At 44.5% G+C, this 27,195-nt stretch overlaps 1 protein-coding gene across 10 annotated transcripts in view; it reads right to left on the bottom strand.

Annotated features, from left to right (window-relative positions):
* Positions 1-20,262, bottom strand: part of MICU3 (mitochondrial calcium uptake 3) — a 104,154-nt gene extending 83,892 nt beyond the window's left edge. For 4 of the 10 annotated variants that reach the window (XM_075930355.2, XM_075930357.2, XM_075930354.2 and 1 more), the window contains exon 1: positions 19,802-20,248. In XM_075930355.2, the coding sequence (XP_075786470.2) occupies positions 19,802-20,137 (336 nt within the window). In that variant the 5' untranslated portion in view covers positions 20,138-20,248. Of the gene's footprint in view, positions 1-19,801 lie in introns of all 10 variants that reach the window. The other 6 variants (XM_075930359.2, XM_075930356.2, XM_075930360.2 and 3 more) reach the window with 4 other exon arrangements.
* Between the last annotated feature and the right edge of the window lie 6,933 nt (positions 20,263-27,195).

Genomic DNA, 27,195 nt, shown 5'->3' with positions numbered 1-27,195 from the left:
TTTGGTTGTTTGGTTTAAACTTCTCTGTATGAATCTATGCCCTTCCCTTCCCATTCACTATCTAAGAGCTGTTCCCAGAGATTTTCTGTGTTTTAATTTGTTTTACTTAGTTGCTCTGTACACCCAGCAAACAAGTACGCTTTATCAAGTTTATCTTTTGTTTGTTATTACAAATCACTTTTTAAGGTGATGATTTGATTCCTGTGAACTGGAAAGTAATGGGAGGGGAGGGGGGTCTATCTGTGTATTTGCCTAAGATTAGGTGGTCAGCTACCAGAGACTGCAGCTTATGTCTCTCTTTTCTTTTTTCAAGCTTGGGGTACCCATGAAGAAGGAATTCAAGTGTTCCCTCCTAATTTTTAGGGTGAAATCACTTGATGGTGGCAACTTCTTGGTTTTTGTTTTTTTTCCCTCAGAGCCAGTGCATCTGTGACTCCAGGGAGGTTTTTTGTAAGCAGAGTCTATAGGAGACAAGGTATTTAAGGTCTCAGAGCGTCAGAGTGGAGAACAACCCTGACAGAGCTGAGCTGAGTGGCGGGTGGGATGCTGTCGCCGCTGGGAGTTGGGGCCGTGGCTGCATGGGGGGTGGCTACTGCTGGGGGTTACGCCCATGGCCTGGTGGCAGGCGGGCAGGCAGGCTGCTACCACCAGGGGTTGGGGCCATGGCTGCGTAATGGGTGGCTACTGCTGGGGGTTGACACTGCGGATGGGTGGCGGACAGGAAGACTGGGGACTACTAGAGGTTGGGGCTGCAGCCACAGGCGGGTGGGCAGCTGATGCTTGGATTTGGGGCCATGGCCGAGGGGAGGGTTGCTGCTGCCAGGAGTTGGGGACACTGCCATGCGGCGGGCAGGTGAGATAATGTCAGATGCTTTCTAAAGAAAGAGACACAAAACACCTTTAGAAATACATTTTTTTAATTCAGAGTTCAGCATTCAAAGAAAGCAATTTTTTCTGCACTTCTTTACCAAGTCACAATACATTATTCACACTTACAAATCTGTTTCATAACTCATTATTAAGAATTAACAGGTTCTCTCAAAAGGCCCAAGCCAATCTTCAGGTACAACCTCAACCCAACCTTTAAAAAAATTCTTTAACAGGATCTCATTACCCATCTTCCCCAGTCATTAGAAGAGCACAGCCGTGCTTAGCAGTCATGACAATTTTAATTATTCTACAACTGGCTCCCCATCTATAACTGGCTCCCCATCTATTAGCTCATGAACATTCTGGTGCACCTTTTACCACATAAGTCTCAAAACTTGTGGAAGATTTATTGAAGCTGCAAGAGTACCAAAATAGATGAATCATGCAGTAAGATTCATAGTCAGGCAAACTCTAAAGGAAAGTACAGTGGTATAGACAAAGAGGGGGACGAGTCAACAAGACTCCAATTTCTATCTGAAGTTTTTAAGGCTTATCCAAACCAAATCTCTTAAGAATAATCAGCAATCTTTAAAAATATGTTTATGAAAGCATATTTCTGATAAATAAAACATTTTTTCAGACTTCTGTTTACTAATCCTCTTGGAAACCTTGTCTACTAAATACAACAATCTTATATTTATAGTTCTGTGTCTTAAAAACTGGACATGGCCATTTTCCTCAAGTCCACGGTCATGAATCTCTGATTAGCAGATTAGCTCTCATTTACCTCATCTGCTGACCTACTTTGCTTAATAGGATTTTCCAAAAAAACAAAGAAAATCTACAACACTTTTTGTTCCACCTCAAAATTAACCCCTCTTTCTATTCATAAACAAAAATCATTTTAAAAACAAAGTATTAAGGTTGAAAATATATTTTAATGGAGTCTCACTGAAACCCAAAACAAACAGTATAAAAAACACAGACACTAAAAATCTGGAACTGAACAGTTAAGGAATTAACCCAGTTGCTTGCTGTCAAGTAAACTTTCATCACTCACTATCACATGACATAACCACTTATATGGTCAAAATTGTCATGATTTTTAAAATGTTGGGGGTTTGATCAATTTAATGTGTGATCCACTATTACCCCCAGATCCTTTTCTGTAGTACTAATGCTTAACCTATTATTCCCCAATTTGATAGTTGTGCATTTGATTTTTTTTCTTTTTTTTTTGGCAAAATGAGTGCTTCTCTTTACTGCATTTCATCTTGTTGACTATTAGAGGCCAATTCTATAGATTTTAATATTGTTTTAAATTCCAATCCCGTTCTCTGAAGTGCTTCCAACCTCTCTGGACTTTGCGCCATCTACAGATTTTATAAGCATAGTCTCCCCTCCATTAGATAAGTAATTACAGGAAATATTTACAGTATCAGTCCTGGGAGAGACCCAAATGGACCCCACTAGATACATCTACCCAGTTTGACAGCAAACACTGATCTCTATTTCTAAGTATCAGAGGGATAGTCATATTAGTCTGTAAGTTTAAAAACGAGTAGTCCTGTGACATCTTACAGAATAACAAAAATATATAGTATCATGAGCTTTTGCGGGAAAGACCCACTTCATAAGAACTTCATCTGAGTATATTTTTTCAATAATTTATGCATTCATTTTGCAGTATTTTTATATAGAGAGCATTTCCTTACTTTGTTTATGAAAAAGCCATGTGGATAATCAACTAATTGAGTACTTGATTAGTTGATAAGAAGGGGAGTGCTTGCTACCCCTGCTGCAGAGCTGTAGCAGGGTTAGCTCCATGGGATGGTGCAAGCTGGGACTAAGCAGTCCCCACTCACGCTTCCCCGAGGAGCTAACTCTGCTGCACTTCTGCCTTTTAAATGTAGTAAGAGCCAGACTAAAACCATTGATGTAAACAATATTGGAAACCTTGGGGAACACTAGTCTTTTTTTATTAACAGTAATATTTGTACAATATACCTGACATTTAAGGAAGCATATTATATTCAGGCCCACGAAAGCACTGTTTTAAAGAAAAGAAAAGAAAAGAAAAGAAAAGAAAAGAAAAGAAAAGAAAAGAAAAGAAAAGAAAAGAAAAGAAAAGAAAAGATGGCTATCCCGATTATATAACACTGCCTTGTGATATCACATAGCTATCACTTTTTGTCTTAAATCTGGTGGCATAGACTGAATGAAGCAATTTGTGTCTAAAACACTTCACTTGTAAGTTCTGTAGCTTAAGTGCTTTAGGAGTAAACTGTAAATTATTCTACATAAAAGTATTTTCACTTCTCTCTCACCTTGTCCTCCACTTTTGCTGTACACAGAACTCATTCCTGCCTAGGAGTTCACTTGTGTTTTTCCACAGTGGAGAAAATAGGAAGCCACAAAGCCCTGAAACATCTGTACTAATCAATAGTTCACCATATATCAATGGTCTCCAGCCTTTATAATCACAAGATCACTTCTTCGGTTTAAGTGAAATGTAAGATCTACCTCAAACACAAATACCCTTGCCCCACTTCCTTTCCGCCTCTTCTTGGAGGCCCTTCCCTTGCTCCACCCCTTTCTGAGGCCTCACCTTGCTCACTCCATCCTCCTTACTCCCCCATCCTCACTCACTTTCACCAGGCTGGGATAGAGGGTTGGGATGCAGGCTCTGGTCTTGAGCCAAGGAGTCTGGAGTGTGGGAAGAGCTCTGGGCTTAACCCAGGGTGGAGGATTGGGGTCCAGGAGGGGTTCAGGGTGCAAGCTCCAGGAAGGAGTTTGGGTGCAGGGGGACTTATGTCTGGGGCAGGAGATTGGGTGTAGGACGAGGTTCAGTAATGGGACAGGGGTTCAGGAAGCAGACTCTGGCTGGGCACCATTTAACTGAGATGGCTTCCAGGTGGTGGAGCAGTGGAGTTAAGACAGGCTTACTTCTGCCCTGGCCCTAGCCCTGCACCACTCCTGAAAGCAGATGACATGTACAGCAATAGCTCCATGGCACCATGTGCTGCCCCTCATCCACAAGCACTGAGCCCACAGCTTCTACTGGCCACGGTTCCCCGTTATTGATCAATGGGAGCTTCAGGAGTAGTGTCTGCAGGCAAGACAGCATATGAAGACCCCCTGATCTGCCTCTTTCAGGGGCTGCAGAGAGATGCCAGCCACTTCCAGCGGCAGCAATTACCACAGGGATAATTGCTCTAGCCACGACAGGTTAGGCATTTAAGAACTCACTACTCAAATAATTAAATTTAAGCATAAGAGAGAAATGAAAATTATGAAATGCACAGACCAGTCAAAAACCAAAAATACCACACTTTGCAAGCAGTAAAAGTAGTAACAACTACTCCCCATGTATGTGTTAGGTCGGGAGATAAGAGTGAAAGACAGAGTGGCTACGTCTACACTGGCCCCATAAAACGGAATAGTCATGCAAAGCAGGTAAGTCAGAATAGAGAAATCCGCGGGGGATTTAAATATCCCCCGCGGATTTAAATAAACATGTCCGCCACTTTTTTTCCGGCTTGGGGAAAAGCCGGAAAAAAGCGTCTAGACTGGTGCGATCCTCCGGAATAAAGCCCTTGAAAGTAGGAATAAGAGATTCTCCGGAAAAGGGCTTTCCCTATTCTGACTTACCTGCTTTGCATGACTATTCCGTTTTATGGGGCCAGTGTAGACGTAGCCACTTGTGTTTGTGAGAAAGACAGATACACACACACAGTGTGTGAGAGTGACAGATTTGCATTGCTAAGCTCCCTCCATCCCCTTCTGCCTGTGTGTGAAGACAGGATACAGAAATGGGGGGAGGAGGGACACCTGACATCAGCGCCCCCCCTCACTTCCCTCCCACACCCTGCACTGCAAGCAGGAGGCTCCCAGAGGGGCAGCTCCAAGGTAGAGGGCAGGAGCAGCATGACAGTGGGTGGAGGGGCAACTGAAGTGTCAGCACTTGATAGCTTCCCAGCCAAACCAGTCAGGATTACCTATCAGAGGCTCCAAGATCTGCCAGTAGATCCTGATCTACCGTGAATTAGCAAATATAACCCACGGGTTATACATGTTTTTACAAGCCCCCCTCCCCCCCCCGGCGGGGTATACATGTCCACATCTTATATAAACCGATTTTTACTCCAGGAGCATCAGTTCCCCTAAGCGGCTCTGTCCGTCCCCACATTAGAACTGGGTTAGCTCAGCTGCAGAGAGGGTCTGACGAGCTTCCAGCTCATCTGCACTGTGCTCTCTGTTCCCCCCGCCCGGAGGACGGTGGGTGGTGCTTGGCTGCAGCTGTGCAAGGTGGGCCTGGGCACAAGCGTGGCTCTCCTCCCGCAGGCTGGCCGGCTCGCTGACAGCAGGATGGCCATCACTTTGGTCTGCTCTCTACACGTTGCTGCTCAAGTGCCCGGGGCTGCTGTAGAAGTCTCTGTGAGTTATGCAAATCTGCGGGTAGTATATATATATATTTTTTTACTTACACAGGATAGAAAAACTGCAGGTAATACAAGGGTGCGGGATATACGTGGACGCGGATTATATACGCTAATTTACGGTACTGGTTGGTGACCACTGCCATATATCATCTAAAGTTCCCGATGGGCTTGTTTAATCTGAGGAGTTTCACTTTAGGGCTTCATATCTATCCTGGGGCATGTCTATCCTATGAAGGTCGATCTTAGAATCATAGAATACTAGGACTGAAAAGGACCTTGAGAGGTCATTGAGTCCAGTTCCCTGCCCTCATGGCAGGACCAAATACTGTCTAGACCATCCCTGATAGACATTTATCTAACCTACTCTTAAATATCTCCAGAGATGGTGATTCCACAACCTCCCTGGGCAATTTATTCCAGTGTTTAACCACCCTGACAGTTAGGAACTTTTTCCTAATGTCCAGTCTAAACCTCCCTTGCTTCAGTTTAAGCCCATTGCTTCTTATTCTATCCTCAGAGGCCAAGATGAACAAGTTTTCTCCCTCCTCCTCATGGCACCCTTTTAGATACCTGAAAACTGCTATCATGTCCCCCCTCAGTCTTCTCTTTTCTAAACTAAACAAACCCAATTCTTTCAGCCTTCCCCCACAGATCATGTTCTCTAGACCTTTAATCATTCTCGTTGCTCTTCTCTGGACCCTCTCCAATTTCTCCACATCTTTCTTGAAATGCGGTGCCCAGAACTGTACAGAATACTCCAATTGAGGCCTAACCAGTGCAGGGTAGAGCGGAAGAATGACCTCTCGTGTCTTGCTCACAACACACCTGTTAATGCATCCCAGAATCACGTTTGCTTTTTTTGCAACAGCATCACACTGCTGACTCATATTTAGCTTGTGGTCCATTATAGCCCCTAGATCCCTTTTTGCCGTACTCCTTCCTAGACAGTTGCTTCCCATTTTGTATGTGTGAAACTGATTGTTCCTTCCTAAGTGGAGCACTTTGCATTTGTCTTTATTAAACTTCATCCTGTTTACCTCAGACCATTTCTCCAATTTGTCCAGATCATTTTGAATTATTACCCTATCCTCGAAAGCAGTTGCAACCTCACCCGGCTTGGTATCATCTGCAAATTTAATAAGCGTACTTTCTATGCCAATATCTAAATTGTTGATGAAGATATTGAACAGTGCCGGTTCCAAAACAACCCTCTGCGGAACCCCACTTGTTATACCTTTCCAACAGGATTGAGAATCATTAATAAGTACAGGCAGTCCCCGACTTACGCGGATCCAACTTATGTCGGATCCGCACTTACGAACGGGGCTTTTCTCGCCCCGGAGCTCACGGGTGGCGGGTCGCCAACCATGTCCTCCGGGGTGAGAAAAGCTTCTCCCGGTCTCCCTGGTCTGCTGGGGGGGTCCAGCAAAGCCGCTGGACCCCCCCAGCAGACCAGGGACACCCGAGCAAAGCCACTGCCTGGGCGGCTTTTCTCGTTTGCCCGGGAGCAAATCCGCCCAGGCAGCGGGACCCCCGCCGCCTGGGCGGCTTTGCTCCTGTCCCCCTAGTCTGCTGGGGGTGTCCAGCAAAGCCGCTAGACCCCCCCCAGCAGACTAGGGACACCCGAGCAAAGCCGCCGCCTGGGCGGCTTTACGAGCAAAGCTGCCCAGGCGGTGGCTTTACGAGCAAAGCCGCCCAGGCGGTGGCTTTGCTTGGGTGTCCCTGGTCTGCTGGGGGGTCCAGCGGCTTTGCTGGACCCCCCCCAGCAGACCAGGGAGACAGGAGCAAAGCCGCACAGGCAGCATCCCACCGCCTGTGCGGCTTTGCTCGGGGGCAAAGAAGCAAAGCCACACGGGCGGCGGGGTTCCTCCGCCTGTGCGGCTTTGCTCGGGTCTCCCTGGTCTGCTGGGGGGGGATGGGGCGCAGCTAGTGCGCCCCCCCCCCCCAGCAGACCAGGCTTTTGTTGCGGGACGCCTCGGGTAGAGCAGCTGGGGTGCTGCTGGGTTGGTCATGTGGGAACCTACCGGGCAGCGCCCCAGCTGTTCTGTCCCAGGCTCCAGATTCAGCAGCTGTTGAAACTGATCAGGCTGATTCCAGGAAGCTGGGGGCAGAGCAACTCTGCCTCCGGCTTCCTGTAGTCAGCCCCTGGTCAGTTTCAGTGGCAGCAGCTGAATCTGGAGCCAGTTCCGACTTACATACAAATTCAACTTAAGAACAAACCTATAGTCCCTATCTTGTACGTAACCCGGGGACTGCGTACTCTCTGAGTACGGTTATCCAGCCAGTTATGCACCCACCTTATAGTAGCCCCATCTAAGTTGTATTTGCCTAGTTTATTGATAAGAATGCAAGACCGTATCAAATGCCTTACTAAAGTCTAAGTATACCACATCCACCACTTCTCCCTTATCCACAAGCTTCATATCTATCCTGGGGCATGTCTACTCTATGAAGGTCGATCTTCTACTATTCGAATTAGCAGATCCAGTGTAGACCCCCAAACTGAACACCGAGGACAGACCCTGCCAGTCTCCTATGTTCCTCATTCTGTGGGCGTATGCTCTCGTCAGCCTCCCACAGTGTACATGGCTTAAGGTCAATCAAATCCAGCTATGCATTTTGCGTAGCTCGATGATGTTAACTTAAGCTGACCTGCCAGGTCTAGTGTATACCAGGCCTTGCTGTTTAATCTCAGAGAGCTGTTGAGATGTTTGTATCTCTGATTATAGTGAGAGTCAACTTGTGAAGATACTCTTGTGGCTCAGTAAAATAGCCATCCCATTTTGCACAATAGTATAAAAAATTAAATTGCTGCAATTTCTGTAAACTGTTAATATATTTGAAAGCACTACTTACAAGAGTATGCCTCAATTTTAATGAAAATAAGACATTCAGATAATACATTACATCATTATTATTCCCATAAACCCCACAAAAGACAGGTTCACTGCCAAGTGTTTATCTCATGTTACTTTAGAAATTCAAAAGTTTCACTCTGGAAAAAGAACTGGTTTTCCCACAGAGACAAGGTCAATGCCAAATAAAGGATTTGCTCCTTGAAAATTAGGAAAGCTGATGCCTACAAGCTGATAATGCTCTAGAAAGGTAACCTGAACCAATTATATCAGTTATTGAAATTCAGAACAATGCATTTCCTTTCAGCACCTCAAAGCATCAACAAACGATATATAAATGGTCTGTAGATTATTTCACAAGACAAGAAAAAAATTGCCCTATTATATGCCATCTCCATGTAAAAGCAAAGACATTGCTATGCTCCAGATCACGTAAGTATTACTTTGGCTTTTTACAAAGAAAAAAGACTAGCATTGGATTTCGTCTAAAGAAACCACCAAGAAATATCTTTTACTAGTGATCAAACAGGTATTATATTATAATAGTTTAATATTTTAAACAATTATTTTTTGAAATGAACAGATTTCACTGAATTTCTTCTTACAAAATAACCAGTCTGAAATCAATGAAGTTCTGTGCAAATCATTAAAATAAAAAGGCTTTCAAAGAAATTCTGTGTTCAGAGTCCTTCATTTATATTTGGCTTCAGGCTTATTTAATATGCTTCCAAGTAGATCAAAGCGGTATAAATTTTATTTTCATTGTGGGTGGCCAGCAGGTTAAACATCAAATTGTCAGTGTGGGAAAACCCCAAAGTAGACAAAACTGTTTTGATACTTAGTAAAGTTCTATTTCTAGCACAGTGCTTAGAAGTAGTACAGCCAGCATTCCTGTTAACTGATCTCTCTTAAAATATGTGACAAGGATATTATGTTAAAATATTTACAAGCATTGCAAGTGAAAGGTATTTAAAATATTGTGTAGATTGACTGGTTTGAATAAAACATTACAGGGAATACTTGTGATAAAGCTTAGCTATATCAAAAGTATTTCAAAATAGTAACATTTGCACTAACATTTTATATTAAACTTCTGATGTTTAATTATTCTGTTTTTACTTTTCTGCTATCTAGATGTCTACATTACCAATATTCCATCATTAATATTGATTATAAGAAAGGTTTAGAACTAGATAGATGTTCTAGGAACAGAATGGTTTGAGATCTGGAGTTCTCAATAAAATCCCAGAATTCTAAAGATTTATTCTTTATTCTTCTTCTCTGAAAGAAGGCATGTAAAACATTCATAACTTCTATGAGTCACATAAATACATAATTTAGTACAAAGTTACAATATTAAGACTTCACATTTAAAACACTATAGGTAGAAACCAGAGTTAAGTTTCCATTATTAACTTGCCTATATTACACATACTATATATACACACACACCACTGCACATACCTCCTCCCCCACACAAGGTATGCATTAAGTGCATTTGAAGCATATTAATGTTATGAAAACCCTAATGTTTGCATTTCCTGACATTGCTCACACAATTGGACAGTCCTCTTCTCTTTCAATTAAAAGGACTCATAGAACTTTAACTTACTATATAGATTCTTCAAGATGTTGTATCATGCAAGCAAAACACCACATATGGTTCCCACAGTCGGTGTGCATAGGCCTCATTCTGAGACTGATTTTTGTTTTTAAAGGTAGTATCCAGCTGTGTTGGGCATTCACAACATTCTGACAGCCATCACCTATAGGATATTCATAAGCTATTTCAGACTGTCTTGAGATCATATGCCTTGTATTTGCAAATGGTTCCGATGGACAATTCAGCCTATATCATATTTGTCCATGATAAAAATCATGGAAAGGACCAAAAATGGAATGTCTTTCACTTCCTCCCATTGCATATTTACTGGGCCTGCTCACCAAGCAAGTTCTTGGAGGACTGGAGGTGGGTCCATGATCCCTCTAGTCACATGATGTTTGAATGGGAAATATGCATACTTGTTAAGCCACAACTGTAAAAACCAGAGATGAAGTGTGGCAGACAGTGTCACATGTGCACACCCTGACAGGTGGCCTAAGAGTTCTAAACATGCCCTCTGTCATCTTCATATGTCACTGACTGCAGAGATCTGAACCATCCTTTGGCCAGGGCTGTCCCGAAGGAAGTGCAGGGCCTGGGGCAGCCCCCCATCCCCTTTCCCCGTGCCCCAGGCATGGAGAATGGGGCAACCCCCTGCCACAGGACCCATCCCTTCCCCATCTCCCTTTCATCCCTGCATCAAGACTTGTCTCTGCTCTGCCACACCCCCTTACTTCCTCCCAACAGGACTTGGAGTATTTTGGGGTGTCCAGCATGGCGGTAGCAGGGTTCACTTCCCCCCCACTTACCACATGGGTGGTGGGAGCTGGAGTATCCCATCAGCCTGCTCCGCTCCACTTTACCGCACCGCCCTCCCAGACCATTGTGCCTCTCCGCAGGCAGCAGGAACTAGAGCACCATGGAATGGGGCACCATACTTTAGGGATGTTAGATACAGATTAATTGAATAAGCATGTAACCTCATCAAAACTTAGTGGCTACATGATTATTCAATAGTCCCCAGGGAGAAGGAGAGCCCGGACCCACTCCAGGAAGGCCCACGCCACCCCACGCTGCTGCCTCTCTATCAGAGGCTGTGTCAAGATTCCACTGAGCAGCCTCTGTCCATGGTGAGGCTGGACCCACCGCAGACAGAGACTGTTCCACAGCTGCAGACCCTGACCATAGGGGATCCAAAAGTCCCACAGACAGACGCTGTGCTGGCATCCCACACAGCAGCCTCTGTCCGTGGCAAGCCTGGGCCCACCACAGACAGCGGCTGCTCTGCGGCAGCCTCCCGGCCCCCAGCTCACCCTCCTTATGCTGCTGCCTCTTAAAAGCTGGTTCCCTGCGTGTACCAGCTCCTGCCCACACTCACACTCACACTCTCTCCCCCCCCCCCAAACTTTTTGACACAGGGACCAGTAAATCCATTCACGAGCTTTTAGTGGACTGGTAACATTCATTTGCATATTTGCACATTCATTAAGCAAATGATGAATATTCAAATAAGTTGTTTCTGGTCCTCCCAAAGCCCCCAGTGCCAGCGTTAGCAAAGCTTTTGATACAGTCACCCACAATATTCTTGCCAGCAAGTTAAGGGAATATGGATTGGATAAATGGACTGTAAGATGGATAGAAAGCTGGCTAGGTCAGGGTTTCCCAAACTTTTTACTTTAGTTGGAACCTGTTTTTTTCCAGTACTGTTTTTAGCAGCCCAAAAATATAAACGCATATAAAAAAGAATGAAAAATGAATAAATGTTCAGTGTTTCACCCGGCTGCATTCTCTGCCCAGCCTGGGCCAGGGCTTGGGGGATCCCGCACCGCATAGGCACTCCAGGAGGCAGATTGGGGATAGGGTATCTGACTAGGAGGGAGGGTGCAAGGAAGGGTTGGGTTGCCAGGTATCCAGTTTTGTACCTGATAGTCTGGAATTTCAGGGTTTTGTTCAGGAAACAAATTGAGAAATTATCAGACATATAAAATGTCTGATATTTTCTAATTAGGTAAGTTTTATTATAATTAGGTGTATCAGTCCTTAGCTGCCAACTGCCTGGCTGGTAGATGTGCTCACGCTGCCTGAGTGTGTCTACCTGCCTGCCAGGCAGTTCGCAACTACTCAAGGGAGGGTATGTGTGGGGGGGGGGAGGAGGAAAGGGGGGCAAAAATGGAATCCCCGGCCGGACTCACTCGTCTGCCAGGGTCTGCATGTGCCTGGCTCCCCCCCCCCTTCTCCTCCCGATCTCCCCAGTCCAGCCCTGCTGCCCCTGTCCAGCCCTGCTTCCGGCAGCTGGTTTCCCCCGCCCTCCACCAATCACACCAGGTCAGCCCCGCTCCCCCGACGATCCCCTCGACCAGCCCCGCTGCCCCCTTCCATCCCTGCTTCTGGCAGCTGGTTCTCCCATCCTCCTCCTCCTGATCTCCTTCAGCCAGTCCCTCCACCCCCTGGCCAGCCCTGGTTCCGCCACCTGCCTCCCCAATCTCCGCCAGACAGCCCTGCTGCCTCCAACCCTGCTTCCGCCGACTGCCCACCCAGATCACCACGGGACAGCCCCGCTACCCCTAACCCTGCTTCCGCCGGCCGCCCACCCACCCAGATCTCCACAGGACAGCTCCGCTACCTTCAACCCTGCTTCTGCTGCCCACCTGCCCCGATCTCCGTGGAACCGCCCCGCTATCCCCAACCCAGCTTCTGCTGCCCGCCCGCCCGCCTCCCCCCATCTCTGCGGGACAGCCCTGTTGCCCCCAACCCTGCTTCCCAGCTCCCCCCCCCCCCCCGCTCCACACACACACACACCTCCTCCCAGCCCACCCTGCTCTGCTCCCCTCTCAGCAGCCACACTGAGGCCCAGTATTTTTTTCCCAGGCCGCGGCCCATAGTTTGGGAAACGCTGCTCTATCTGATACAGCAGTGTGTGTGTGGGGGCAGGGAGCCACAGGCATTGCTCGTGGGAAGCTGGATTAAAAGCCAGCTTCCCATGGGCACCAGCTCCTGCCTCCCCCTCTTCCTGCCTCGGATACAGAGGCAGCAAGGTGGGGGGAATGCATGTAGTCCACACAATTAACCGCCCAAACACATCCCTACACATCCCAGCCCAGGGCCGTGTTGGCAGTGGAGGATTCCACGACTTGCTCAGCAGGGATTCCAACTGAAGCACGCTGAGCTCCCAGAGGACAATCCTCCACTGTGGGCTCCTTCCTATTGTTCTCAGTGTGCAGTGCAGTCCTCTGGGTGTTGTTCGGCGAGTTGTGCCTCCCAGATGGCCTCACTGACTGGGGCTGTTGCTGTGGCTGCAGCTGCTGCTACTCCTGGGGCAGCTGTGGCTGCGGCTGCTGCTGCAGGGGTTGCTGCTACTGGGGTGGCTGGGGCTGCTGCTGCTGCTGCAGGGACTGTTCAAGAGCTCCATCCTGAGCTCCTTCCTCTCTGGCCGCTAGCCTCAACTGAGCTGAGTAGCTCTCTTTTATACTAGTGCAGCCAGAGCATGCCCAGAAAGCTAAAGGGAGTGCGGTTTCCCCTGCCTTCCGGTCTGGGTTAATCCCCTCCTGAACAGTGCAGGGTGGATATGCCCTGTTACAGACCCCATTGATAATCCTAGGTGCTTCCTTTGGGAAAGGTGGATTGAAATATGGAAGTATGCATCCTGTTAAAAAAAAAAAAAAAAGGAGCCACAAGCCAGGCTTGAGAGGGAGAGATGGAATGCTAGAGATAAACAATACAATCTCAGGTTCAAGATGGTATGTAATTTATTAAGTCTTCTCAGGTCAAGGATTGAACAAAGATTCCTTTCTTTTACAGAATGAGGAAATACTAGGAGAAGCCTCTCCACTTGAACTATTTTGGGACTTGTTTTACAGATCTTGGATAAAGCAATGAAGTCACTTCTGGTTTTGGGAGGCTCTTGTAAGATGGTTCCCTAAAGTTGAAAAGAATGGTATTAAATATACACCCACCTCTAACACTTACGTGATTTATGTCATGGCAGACCACAATCACTGGGATAGGATGAAATAGTTTCCAAAAACTGTGCTCTCCAAATTAGGTTTGATCGGGGCTCTCAACTGTCTCATCAAATCTGCTCATGTGTAAAGCTACCACTCTATCACAGAGGTCAAAGATTCCATGACTTTCTGGGCCTGCCAAAGAGAGGACAAGCATCCAGCCTCATCCCATCCTAACAATGGCTGGGGAATGCCAACCCCTCTGAGGCTGGAAGAGAAGCAGTCAGTCCTTGCTTCAGGAGCAGCAGTGGGGCTAGAGCAGCTACAAGCTCTGGCAGCGCTCTGTCTGTCTCCCACTACAGGATATTTTAAGTAAAAGTCAGGGACAGATCACAGGCCTGGGCCCAACTTTTGCTAAAAATTCCCGTAACAAGAATCTTAACCTTACTCATGTGTCATAGGAGCAGAATGTATTGCTGAGGAAGAGGAAGGCTGGTGCCCTGTTGTGTCTTGGATGTTTCTTACCATTATTGTCTGGGCTGGCAGGGTATATGCATGATTTCAGCAGGTGCCAAGGACCCTGGCTTCTGGTACAGAGCAGGAGTGTATGAAGGGTAGCTTGGATTGTTCATCAATCACAGATCATGTGTCCACTCAAACACCTCTAAGCCCTCAGTTTTAGGCTGGAACCATGATGCTCTGCATATGGTCATCCATGGTTGCTAGACCTGGCTGGTGCCAACAGAGGCTGCTATCTTAGGGAAGTCATTGACATTATACAGGACTTGATGAATTTCTTTCCAGTGACTTTGCAGTGCCTTTTTTTTTAAATGGGAGAATAGTGAGCTTCTTCATGAGCTTCTGCCACTGTGCTCGAAGTAGTCTGGCTAGATGCTTCATTTTACTGCTGGATGTATTGAGGTCCTCTTTGGTGTTAGGCATGTCAATTTGTACCAGGGCTGATGTCAGGGCCAGATCTTTTCATGGTGCCATCTTATCCATGCTAGTCTTAGACATTGCCTGTCTGCTCAAGAGGATGTTGAATGATACTGACTTGTCCACTAGAAGAATTCTGGAGCTAGTTTCCTCCATGTCTGATGAGACCTCCATGGACTCGTCAAGAAGTGGGAGTTTTGCCCTTGCTTCTTGCACTTGTTTAGCAAAGGCAGACAAATACACTGAGCATCTGCTTGGAATACAGGCAGTCCCCGAGTTACGCGGATCCGACTTATGTCGGATCCGCAGTTACGAATGGGGCACTTCCTCTCCCTGGTCTCCAGCAGACCAGGGAGAGGAAGCAAAGCGGCGGAACATGCGGCCAGCTGACAGCCCAGACGCGTCTGGGCTGTCAGCTGGCCGCGCGTTCCGCCGCTCTGCTCTGCTCTGCTCCCCCTCCCCCTGCTCTGCAGACCAGGGGGAGGGGGAGCAGAGCGGAGCACGCGGCCAGCTGACAGCCCAGACGCGTCTGGGCTGTCAGCTGGCCGCATGTTCCGCGGCTTTGCTCTGCTCTGCTCCCCCTCCCCCTGGTCTGCAGACCAGGGGGACGGGGAGCAGAGCAGAGCAAAGCCGCGGAGCCCGAGGGCAGCAGGATAGCCACGGCGCGTCTGGGCTGTCCCGCTGCCCCCGTGCTCCGCGGCTTTGCTCCGGACGCCTGTGGTACAGCAGCTGGGGCGCTGCCGGTTGGTCCCGTAGCGCCGCTCTGGGCGCCACTGGACCAACCCAGCAGCACCCCAGCTGCTCTGCCCCAGGTGTCCCCAAGTCAGCAGCTGCTGAAAATGACCAGTGGCTGACTACAGGAAGCCCCTGCTCCGGGCTTCCTGGAATCAGCCGCTGATCAGTTTCAGCAGCAGCTGACTTGGGGATGCCTGGGGTTCTTAAGTTGAATCTGTATGTAAGTCAGAAGTGGCGTCCAGATTCAGCCATTGTTGAACCTGATCAGTTTCAGCAGCGGCTGAATCTGGACGCCAGTTCCGACTTACATACAGATTCAACTTAAGAACAAACCTACAGTCCCTATCTTGTACGTAACCCGGGGACTGCCTGTATGTGATTTCCCTAAGCAGAAGAGACATCTACTGTGTCCATCCAGCAAAGAGATTAGTCCAGTGCAGAATGAAGAGTACTTGAAGCATGCAGGTTTCAACATCACCATGCCATTGAGCCCTTTAGGGGACATCTGCATTTAAATACATGAGCCACTACTGCCTGTTCTAAAAGAATCACCTCTGTTATCTTAAAGACTGTAGCCAACTTGTAAGTCTGTATGTCCAGCCACTAGACAGTGAGCCACACTAAATTAGCATGGGTTAGAGCTGTATTAAAGAAACAGATGACAACTGAAAAGCAGTTTTCTAATAAGAGACTTATAAGAATGTAACAGTATAAATCACATCTCAGAAGCATAAGAAAAGATTAATGAAGTTACTGAATATTACTAAGGCATCTTAACACAGAGATGTTTCTTATTCACTTCAGATTCTAAATAGGATGAATTCATCTCTAAGGGTATGTCTACACAGCAGCTGACATCTACACTGACGTTATTCCAAAATAACATAGTGCACATCTACACTACAAGCCTTTATTTCAAAATAACGTTGAGCTGGAAGACTTCTTACTCCAACTCATTATAACCCTCATTTCATGAGAAGTTAGGGAAGTTGAAGGAAGAGTGTTCTTGCTTTGACTTCCTGCTATGTATACAGTGTCAAAAGCTGAATTAAGCTATTTCAACTTAAACTACGCAATTGACATAGCTGAGGTTGTGCAGCTTAATTCAACTTTAGTCCTGCTGTGTAGGCATACCCTAACATTTTAGTAACTATAAACACACAGCCCTCCAATGCTAAAAGAAAACAATGGTCTTGATGTTTATAAATGCCTTAGTAAAGCATAATTAGAATATTTATATCCCTAGTAATAGTGGTCTGTAACAGCAATGAAGATCAAATGGGAATTTTTACAGTTGGTCCTTGGAGGTGAATCCTCTGGGACCAACATCAGGACTCTCTTAGGTGACACACTTCATTTCTAGAACTTATACACTTTCAGCAAATCAAAAAACCAGTCTAGAGAACTTAAAATCATAGTGAAAATAAGTGTTTAGATCCATGTAGGGGTAAACTATTCCCTACAATCCACAAAGAAGAAAGTAATTTAACCAATTTAACCAAAGCCATTATCAGTGGTTAAGTAATTTGTTTAAAAAATGTGTACTTGAAATAAGAATTTAGTAACAATATTGGTTCTCTTAAAAACACTCTGGAAAAAACACTTACATTTAATTTCCAGAATACTTATGATGAATAACTCCTTAAACACCTCCTATTATATGTGAAAATTAAAAAAAAAAGTGCCATCATGGTGTACAGTATTTCAATTTGGGAGAAATATGCTGGAGGTCTCATATGGAAAGTAGTAAATTATCCAAGTTTCTAAAAGTTACAGACGAAGGAACTATTTTGGACCTCATTATCATAGATAAAAATGGATTTCTCACTAGACTGGAAGTTGCTGGTTGCCTAGGAACCAATGATCATAATCCAATTACATTCTTTAGGGACAAATGGAAGATAGTCCCAACATGCAAGATGTATACTTAGTGCTTGAGTTGAAGAACATGATGAAGAATTTAAACAAAAAATGTGAATGAAATTGGCAATTGTTTAAGAACTTACAAGAAGCCAGAATTCACAATGGCAAAAGAACAATTTTATTTAAAAAACCCTTTGTGGTTACTAAGGGAAGTGAACATAGCAATTAAATATTCAACCTTTTGTTCCTTTTGAAATAGATGGCAAACAATATAAATTAGAAGCTGTGAAGGTGAAGTATAAAAAAATCCAAGTTTGTTTAAGTATATCTATCTATTAGTCCTTCGGGCTCCTAATGGAGCATAGGGTCTCCACAATCATTCTCCATCTCTTGAGATCCTTAGCGATAGTCTTGATTAAGTTTATCAGGAACTTTGTTTAAGTATATCAGGAACAAAACAAACAAAAACTAACAATGACATAGGCCCATTACTAGATGGGGACAAAAAAGGCAGGAGAGTTTAAACAAGTTTTTCTATTCTATATTTGGAAAGAATGACAAAACTCATCACAGGAAGATGAACTGCTTTTTAGTCTAATAAACAAGACATTAAATAGCATCTACTGGGTAAAAATATTTTTTATTCAGGAGCTCAGATAGCTTGCCCTCAAGATTCCTAAAGAAGTTGGTAGAGGAACTCTGGCCAATTGATTATGTTAACTTTTAATAATTCTTGGAATATTGAAAAATACAAGAAGCCTGAGAGACTGCTAATATGGTGCCAATATTCAAAAAAGGAAAGTGGGATATCTAGGTAACTATAGAGTGGTTTGCCTGACATTAACCACAGGCAAAATAATGGGAAAACGGACTCAGGATTCAATCAATAAAGATAAAGGATGGATAGAGAATTATTGACAGTCAATATGGTTTTACTGACAATAGGTCTTGTCAAACAATTTTTTCCTTCAGATTACAAGTTTTGTTGATAAAGATAATTATGTAAAAGTAGACCTTTGTAGTACCAAGTGACATTAAATTAGCACTATACAACATCAATAGATCGTATGTATTAAGAACTAGCTAACTGCTAAATACTAGAAAGCAGTCATCAATGGGGAAAATAATAATCAAACTAGAGTTTGAAGAATAGTAACAGAGATGTAGCCGTGTTAGTCTAGTCTATCTGAAACAAAACACAGGACTATGTAGCACTTTAAAGACTAACAAGATGGTTTATTAGGTGATGAGCTTTCATGGGCCAGAGTTTGCAGAGTTTCTAGTAGGGCTTTGAAGGGATCAGTTTTAGGTATTTTCATGAATCACCTGGAGATACATAAAAAGTCACTGCTGATAAAATGTTCAGATGATAAAGACTGGTAGAATGTAAATAATGGATGCAAGCAGGGAAATCATACAGCAGGGAAATCCTTAGGGAAAGGGACTGTGTCAAATCACTAGTGTTAGTAGTAAAAAAAACTGCTTGTGAAAGTGAGCTTTTAAAATAATGCTTATACTATGAAATCATTCTATAATCAATATTTAAGTCATTATTCACTAAATGTGTCACACTGTCCCACTTCTAGATATGACAGTACATCTAATATTCAGGAATTCATAATTCAACTGATTTGGAAGTCCCTGCTTCATTTCTCTGTTTAACGCAAGTTTCCTTAGAAACTTGGGACAAATCATTTAGTCTGTGCCTCAGTTCCCTACTTATTTTCTTTTACTGTACAGTTAGACAGCACATTTATCTGCAAGAAAAGACAAACTAATGTGCTAATTATATGTGTACAGCAGTTTGTTATATCTTGCTAATTACCAACTAAAGATATTACTGAATTATAAAATGAATAGCCTCAAATACATCAATAAGCAAACAGAGCAAAGACTGTATTTCAATCAGCTGGAGTTCCATTTTTAGCACAATACTCTTTAATCAAATTGGATGGAATGAAAAACCTGTTCTAATAATGCTAGCTCAATAGTATGACAAAACAGTAACTGGTCCATTTGACAGTGACTCCAAAGTTGAGGCATAGATGTTATAGGTCCTCCTTGATATCTATTATTAAATAATTATTGCACAGTACAGGAAGAAAAGTGATTGCTGCTGCTGCATCTTTTCCACTTCCGTTTTGGCTCTTAATTTTCTGCCTGATCCAACAGACGGGCAAGTTCCAGAATTTGTTCCATGCGGATGGACCCAACTAGGCGAATGTGGCAGTAAGTTATTCCAAGTGAAAAGGCGGAGGGGAAACTATTTCTCTCGCCAACCTTTCCCTCAGTCACCGCGGGGTTTAGGTCTCCGACACCTGCAGTTTTGTTTCCCTAAGTTCTTCCCCTGACTCGCCTATCTAGAGCGATGGGGCACAATCCCCGGGGCGCGCCACACGCAGGTGCCAAAGCGCTGGGTACCTGCGCATCCGGCAACCGGCCCCCTCTGCTCAGCCACCTGCTGGACACGAGCGGCCCGGCCCCCCCGTCGGGTCACAGAGCATCCCCCCCCCCCTCCGACCCGTTATCCGCTCCCGGCTCTGCGCGCGCACCTACCGTCTCCTGGGCAGCCGCCGCTACGGGGATGGGCAGCAGACCCCGGGCCGGGCCCGGCCCTCCGGCTCCTGCGGGTCGGCGCTCGGCGGCTGCTGCCTTTGCCCCCAGGGGCCGGGGGGGCTCCGGCTGCCGCCCGGCCCGGCACTCGTAGAGCCGGTAGCCCAGGTAACAGGCGAGAGTCCCCCCGGCCGCTCCCGCCGCCAAGCCCAGCTGCCCCCGCCGGCCCAGCCCCGTGCCGGCCCCCAGGGCCCTGGCCAGCTCCGGCGCGCCGGGAAGGGACGAGGAGGGCGAGGGGCCCAGCCGGCGCCACCGCAGGAGGCTACGCAGAGCGGCCATGGCCGCAGCTCAGCCCGAGTGACTGGCAAAGCGAGCGCGGGGTGGGGGGAACCGGCAGAAACCTCGCGAGAGGGGGGCCCACGCGAGAATCCCTCCATTCCAACCCCCTCTCCTGGTCCCGCTGCACCCCGTCCCCGCCTCCGCGTGCAGCCCTCTCCTGCCCCCCATTCCAGCCTCCTCCTTCTGCCCTTCCAGCCTCCGCCCTCCCTTCACCCTCGTCGCCTCCTGTCATCTGTCCCTGCCAACCCCGCCTCCTCCTCACCTCATCCTGTGCCTGTGTTTGGGGGAGTTCAGCGCCCCATTTAACAATGCAGCTATTCTTTGTAAGAAGAGCAGCTTCCTCACTCACCTTGCGCACAATCTAATCTGAGGGCCACGTGAAGCGAGACGGGGTTCTCAGGCCAGTTGTGAGCGGACAAGAGTCCACACTACAAAAGCCACCATCAGAGATGGCAGCAAAGCATTTAGCATGTACACTGAAGGGCTTTGTCATTCAAAAAATTAGTGCCTCCACTGCAGATGCAAGGCACTTTGATGGGACAGTTTGGGCAAGCTTGAAGTGCCACTTCCCATTCCATACAGTCCTGATCATCAGTCTGCCACCTTCCACCAGCATGATATTTAAAATAATGGAGTATACATTGTGTGGATATTGTATAATCTCCTTACAAACAGCCATACTACATCGGTTGTGCACTCTAGTCAACTGCTCACAAGCAGAAAAAGATTGACCCTACCTGTAAAATGAACCCCATTCTAGTGATTGGGGGCATTCATGAGCTTTAAGATTTTGAAACTCATTTAAGTAGCATCCTGATACCACATTGTACTAACTTGAACAGAACTATACTCATATTCCATCAGGCCAGTAATCCCAACAGTTCACATAAAAATAAGTACTTTTCAGCTTTTACAAACTCCATTGTGTCTTAGAGCACTGCACAAATAATAATTCATAATATCACTTAGAACACCCTTGTTTCTCTCTTATTTAACTCTTGCCTTATTTTTCTCGTATTGAGAATCAAAATGAAAAAATGTTATAATTTTGGATAGTAGGTTGGTAACAGAGTGTTTTTGTGAATTCACTGGGCTTTGCATCAGAATCTATTGACCATGCTATGGTGTGGATAATTAAATGTGTTACTCACCACCATCTAAATCCTTTCTGTGCCTAGATTAATTGCTATATCTAGTTACCCGATAATGTCCTGTTGACACATGAGAATAGAGTACATTTTAGTATTTGAGGCTTATTTAATTTAAAAAATAAAAGCGTGATCATCAAGGTAGATAAGAGTTGAATAGAATATATTTGAGTCTAGAAAAATAGAGAACAAATCTAATTTTCTTAGGGCACATCCACACTTCCATGCAGATCAATGAAATCTTCCAGTGTTTGATTTAGTAAAGACCCACTAAATCAAATGTGGAGGATGCCCCTGTAGACCCAGGAACTCAAGGAGTAAGGAAAGTTGACGCAAAAGTTTCTCCCATCAACCTCCTGCTGTGGAGTCGCCCCAGAAAATCAATGCTGGAGTTGTGTATCTTGCATTGATTTTCACTGCCAATATAGACCTTCCCTCAGGCGAAACAACTTTGGGTTATTAGTAGCGAGTTGTACTTTTAAAAGATATCTAAAAGAAATCATTTATTTATACCTATAGGTAAACCTACCTCCAAAGTCAGTGTCCCATGGTGAGAAGTAGCTTAGATTTTCAGAGCTGTGTGTCTAAAATTAAGCTTCTAAATCCATACATTTGAAAATCCAACTCTATTCATCAGTCATTGTACTCCATTATGCCAAGGTGCACTTTTGCAAGGGCTCCTCATTTCTAGCAGCTCCTATTGTCCATCTTCTTCTCACCAGGTCTTCCATGACTCAGCTCTCTGGCCAAATCACATAAAATTCAGTCCGCTTCCAGATTACAAGAAAGTCCAAATGGAAATTTCGCAAAACATCCTAACACAAAAGAGCCTGCAGCACCCTTTAGGGCTATTGCTCAGCTCATCCTTTGTGGTCAGCCTTCACACTAACCTGGGTTCGATATTCTTTCATTAGGTTTGCATACACTTCCTCAGAAGCTGGTAAGAGAACCCAGCCCCACCTTCTATTATGGGTTCCATTTCAGGGATCCCATATTAAGCAGCTTGGTCTGCTGTTTTAAGACATGCTGCTGTTTCCATGATCCACTGTTTTCCTTTCTAAGCCTCTTTGTTCTGCTTCTCCAAAGCATGTGCTTAATACAGCTTGTGACAGGATGGCTCACAGAGGTCCGCTTGGGGCTGTCACCCAGTGTGCTGATCACAGCACTACGCCCACCACCTGCTCTCTGGAGCATCCCTATCCTGTCCTGCTGGGCCAAAAGGTATGGTCTCCCCCAAGCAGAGGAACAGAGTTGGGGTAACTAAGCAGAGTACTCAGCAGAGTAACATAGATGCAAAACCAGCTCAGCTCTGGGACAGCTTAATTATAGGGGTTTAAGAATACCCAGGAACATAACCCTCAAAAGGGACTAAATCCCCAGATAAATCCATCTTACTTTGAATAAAAGTTTTACACAGAGAAAGCTCATAAGGTTCACAATTTATCAATGAAAGAGATATGCATAAGTGTGCCCCCCTCCCCTACAATTATTTACTCTGGGTTTGATAAAGTTTTTTTATTAAATATAAAAAGTAGGATTTAAGTGATTGCAAGTGAAAACAGACAAATTAAAGTAAATTGCAAACCAAATAACATGCCAATTTACCCTAATACACTAAGAGAAGTTGTTACTCATATTCCTCACCTTAGTTCTTATATCAGATGCAATACTTCATAAGACAGAGTTGATCTTTCCTCTGGCCTGAATCTAACAGTTTATTTTGTATCCTCTTCAGATGAATACAATATTTTGTATCCTCTTTCCATTACTTGCCTAACATTTCCCTAGGATGGGAACCCTTTGTTTTCTCTCCCCATCCCCATGGAAAAATACTGTGACAGGGGGTGGTCACAGAAGACCCCTTGAGAGTGCTTCCCAGGGTGCTGAAAAAGCCACTGACACTCACTTTCCTGCCTTCTGGGGCCATTTTCAAATTAACCTTCCATGAACACAATATCACCAGTAAATCCATTTGAAGTGTGACTCATTGATCACCCAGTCTCCCAATGTGTATGGAGCATGAACCATATTTCCATTGTATATTGTTTCCTGTAAACTGGCATCTTTAACCAGGAATTTGACTTTTCAATAGCACCATCCTGCTAATATTTTGTTCAGTTAAAAAAAAATCCAGTATACATCTGTACTACTTGTGTGCATGTATCTTACAGCCACATATCTTTAAAAGGCAATTAATTTATCTTTTCCTTTAAAAAACAAATAAAACAGAAATTCCATTCTATGGCAAATTTTGATAAGTTAATATTTGTTTTTATTCTCAGGATAAAAAGTCAAAATATTAAAATAGGTTTAAGAACAAAAAGTTCTGAAAAAGTTAAAGTAGAAATATTGATATGTTTAGTTTCAATATTTTGGATAGAAGAAAAACACTTTGATTTTTGTAATCAAAATGTTTGATTTTTGGTTGACAAACTAGAACTGAAATCTTTTGTTTTGATTCAGATTGACAGTAATCGCTGCCTCTTCCTGAGCTGCTGCAGTCTTATGGGAGTTGTAGTTCGATAGTTCATGTCGCATTCTCTTTTAGGGGACCACCTCCCTACTTGCATTACATCTCCCATAACATCCTCCTCAGTCAAATAAAACACCGGTCTCTGAGTGGAAGAGTCTACAGCACATATTGAAATAGTTTTCCAAATATACTAGAAGAAATACATACAAATTAAAGGATAGAATATGTAGTTTTAAAATCTGAATTAAAACATATTTACATTTTCCATGCTGTGAACTTTTTGTGCTATTAGTGTGGTGCTCGGTACACACTTCACTGTGTATAGCACACAATGAACTGATTTTTTTCTTGCAAAGCTAGTTTATTTTTTGGGTACTATGGGCCTCAATCAAATTTCACTGGTTTACCTCATTGACCCCATTGGATTATTCCCATTTCAAGTAAAATCTGAAGAAGGCTCACATTTTTGTAGATCCTTCTATATCAGCAGTAAAGGTGGTCAAAAATTTTCTACCAAGACTGTTTTTCTGTGGAAAATTGTATTTTTTGACAAAATAAAAATTTTCATGAATACCATTTGCTTTTCACAGAAAATTTCAGTTGTTCATATTACAATGGAAAGCCTGAAAATGACAACATGTTCAGGTTTTGGCTGAACATGAACAGAAATATTTTGTTCAAAATCAGTAACCACTTGGTTGAATACCAAAATATGTTTATTCTGGAATACCACTGTAGTTTGAGTTCCTCATGTTTCCGTTCTCCATTTTAGGCCTGGCTCCTCAACTAGATTACTAGCCTTATAATGTAGGCAACCATTTGAATACACCATCTCCCAACAGCAGACCAGGATGCATCATGGAAGATGCAGATAGTCTGACCACAGAGCTCAGACTATATATGCAAATGGGACCTCGAGGCATCCAAACTACCACTCACATGAAGCACCATGGTTCTGTTTCAAAATTTAAATACTGTATAGTAGAATCTCAGACATATGAACACTAGTGTTATGAACTGGCTGGTCAACCACACACCTCATTTGAACTGGAAGTATGCAATCAGGCAGCAGAGACCAAAAACCCAGCCAACCAAACAAACAAAAAACTACCAACCTCCCCCCCAATTCCCCCTCCCCCAAAAAATACTGTACAGCACAGTAATATGTTAAATGTAAACTTTTTAAATAAAGGCAAAGTTTAAAAAATTGACAAGGTAAGAAAACTGTTTCTGTGTTTGTTTGATTAAGATAACTAAAAGCAGCACTTTTCTCTGAATAGTTGTTTCAAAGCTGTATGAAGTCAATGTTTATTTGTAAACTTTTGAAAGAACAATGTTTTTTTCAGAGTTATAAACAACCTTCATTCCCAAAGTGTTCATAACTCTGAGTTTCAACTGTATTATGTTTTATGACCAAAATATTTTTGCCAAATAGTTCATCAGAAAAAAAGATATATTTTGGCAAAAATATTTAGTTTTTCCAGTAAACTATTTTGGTTTTCAATTTTTCACCTAAAACTGAAAATTCCCACAGGAAAAAAAAAAAAAAAAAAAAAAAGCAGAGAAAATCTTTCCTCCCCATTTTTTTGGATTTTTTTCCTGTGGAAACCCCCACCACTGCCAACCTATTTTCCAACCAGTATTAGTCAACATATTGATTTTGTTGTTTAGATTTTTGTAGCATTGTAGATTTTAAATATGAATGGGATCATTATGATTAACAAGTCTTAACTTGCATGACACAGGCAAGAGAATTCCACTAAGGCTATGTCTACACTACAAAGAAAAGTCAGAAAAAGATACGCAAATTGCAAACTGCAATTTGCGTATCTTTTTCTGCTTTTCTTCCGAAAGAGGCTTTTTCGACATTTGGCCTGTCTACATGGGGCCAAATTTCAGGAAAAAACCCTCTTTCAGAACATCCCTTCTTCCTCATAGAGCGAGGTTTAGAGGGATGCTGAAAATACTCATCTGCTTTTCTGATTTTTTTTCGGAAAAGCAGACATGTTCTTTGGACGTGGCAGAGCTTTACAGGGATACCTCTGGTATCCCAGAAAAGCTTTGTAGTCTAGACGTACCCTAAGTGATTCTGCATCAAATTTGTAACTTTTGATTGAGTTACAGCATTTAGAAATGCTATCTTGATTTAAAGACATCGAATGATGGAGAATTCACCACATCTACAGATAAAGTTGTCCTGGTCGTTAATTGCTTTACAGGCAGTCCCCGGGTTACGTGCAAGATAGGGACTATAGGTTTGTTCTTAAGTTGAATTTGTATGTAAGTCGGAACTGGCTCCAGATTCAGCCGCTGCTGCTGAAACTGACCAGGGGCTGACTACAGGAAGCTGGAGGCAGAATTGCTCTGCCCCCAGCTTCCTGGAATCAGCCACTGATCAGTTTCAACAGTGGCTGAATCTCGAGCCTGGGACGGAACAGCTGGGCTGCCAGGTAGGTCCCTGCAGGACCAACCCGGCAGCACCCCAGCTGCTCTACCCCAGGGTCCACAACAAAAGCCTGGTCTGCTGGGGGGGGGGGTGCACTAGCTGCGCCCCCCCCCCCAGCAGACCAGGGACATGGGAAGCAAAGCCACAGCGGCGGTGGGGTCCCGTGCCTCTGAGGCTTTGCTCTGGCAAAGCCTCAGAGGCGCGGGACCCCGCCGCCGCTACCGCTGCGACTTTGCTCCCGGTGTTCCTGGTCTGCTGGAGACAGTCCCCAGCAGACCAGAGGCACCCGGATCAGCTTTTCTCATCCCAGAGGTCGAGGTGGCGGGACCGCTGCGCTCTGGGCGGTCCCGCTGCCTGCGAGCTCCGGGGTGAGAAAGCCCCGTTCGTAAGTGCGGATCCGACATAAATCGGATCCACGTAACTCGGGGACTGCCTGTATTTCTAGTCTGACATTTTCTGATTTCAGCTTCTAGCCACTTGGTCTAGTCATGCCTTGGTCTGCTAAATTAAAGAGTCCATTATTATCAGTAATTTACTCTTCTTGAAGGTACTTTTAGACCGTGATGTGGTCATTTATTAATGTTCTCTTTGATAAATGAAATAGATTGAGATTTTAGTCTGTCACTCTAAGGCAGGTTTTCTGACCCTCAAGTAATTCTTGAATCTATCTTCAGAATTCTTTTCAGTTTGTCAACATCCTATTTAAAGTGTAGATACCGGAACTGGACACGGCCATAGTCTAGCTATTGCTACATGAAGGGGTAATAACACCTACCTATTTCTACTCAATATTCCTTTCCTCGTGTATCTAGGGCTACGTCTACATTGCACAGTTATTTCAAAATAAGCTATTCCAGAATAGTTATTTTGAAATAGCATGTCTACACTGCAGGGAAGCCTCAAAATTAATCCGAGGCAGGCTTCCCTAATGTAGACATGTTATCATGATTTAGAGCCTCAGGAAGCATAACTTAGTCCCTCACCAGGGCCA

The sequence above is a fragment of the Pelodiscus sinensis genome, chromosome 4 (genome assembly GCF_052426305.1).
Source record: "Pelodiscus sinensis isolate ZL-2025 chromosome 4, ASM5242630v1, whole genome shotgun sequence".
In the NCBI taxonomy this organism is placed as follows: Eukaryota; Metazoa; Chordata; order Testudines; family Trionychidae; genus Pelodiscus; species Pelodiscus sinensis.
This window is presented reverse-complemented; position numbering and strand designations above follow the sequence as displayed.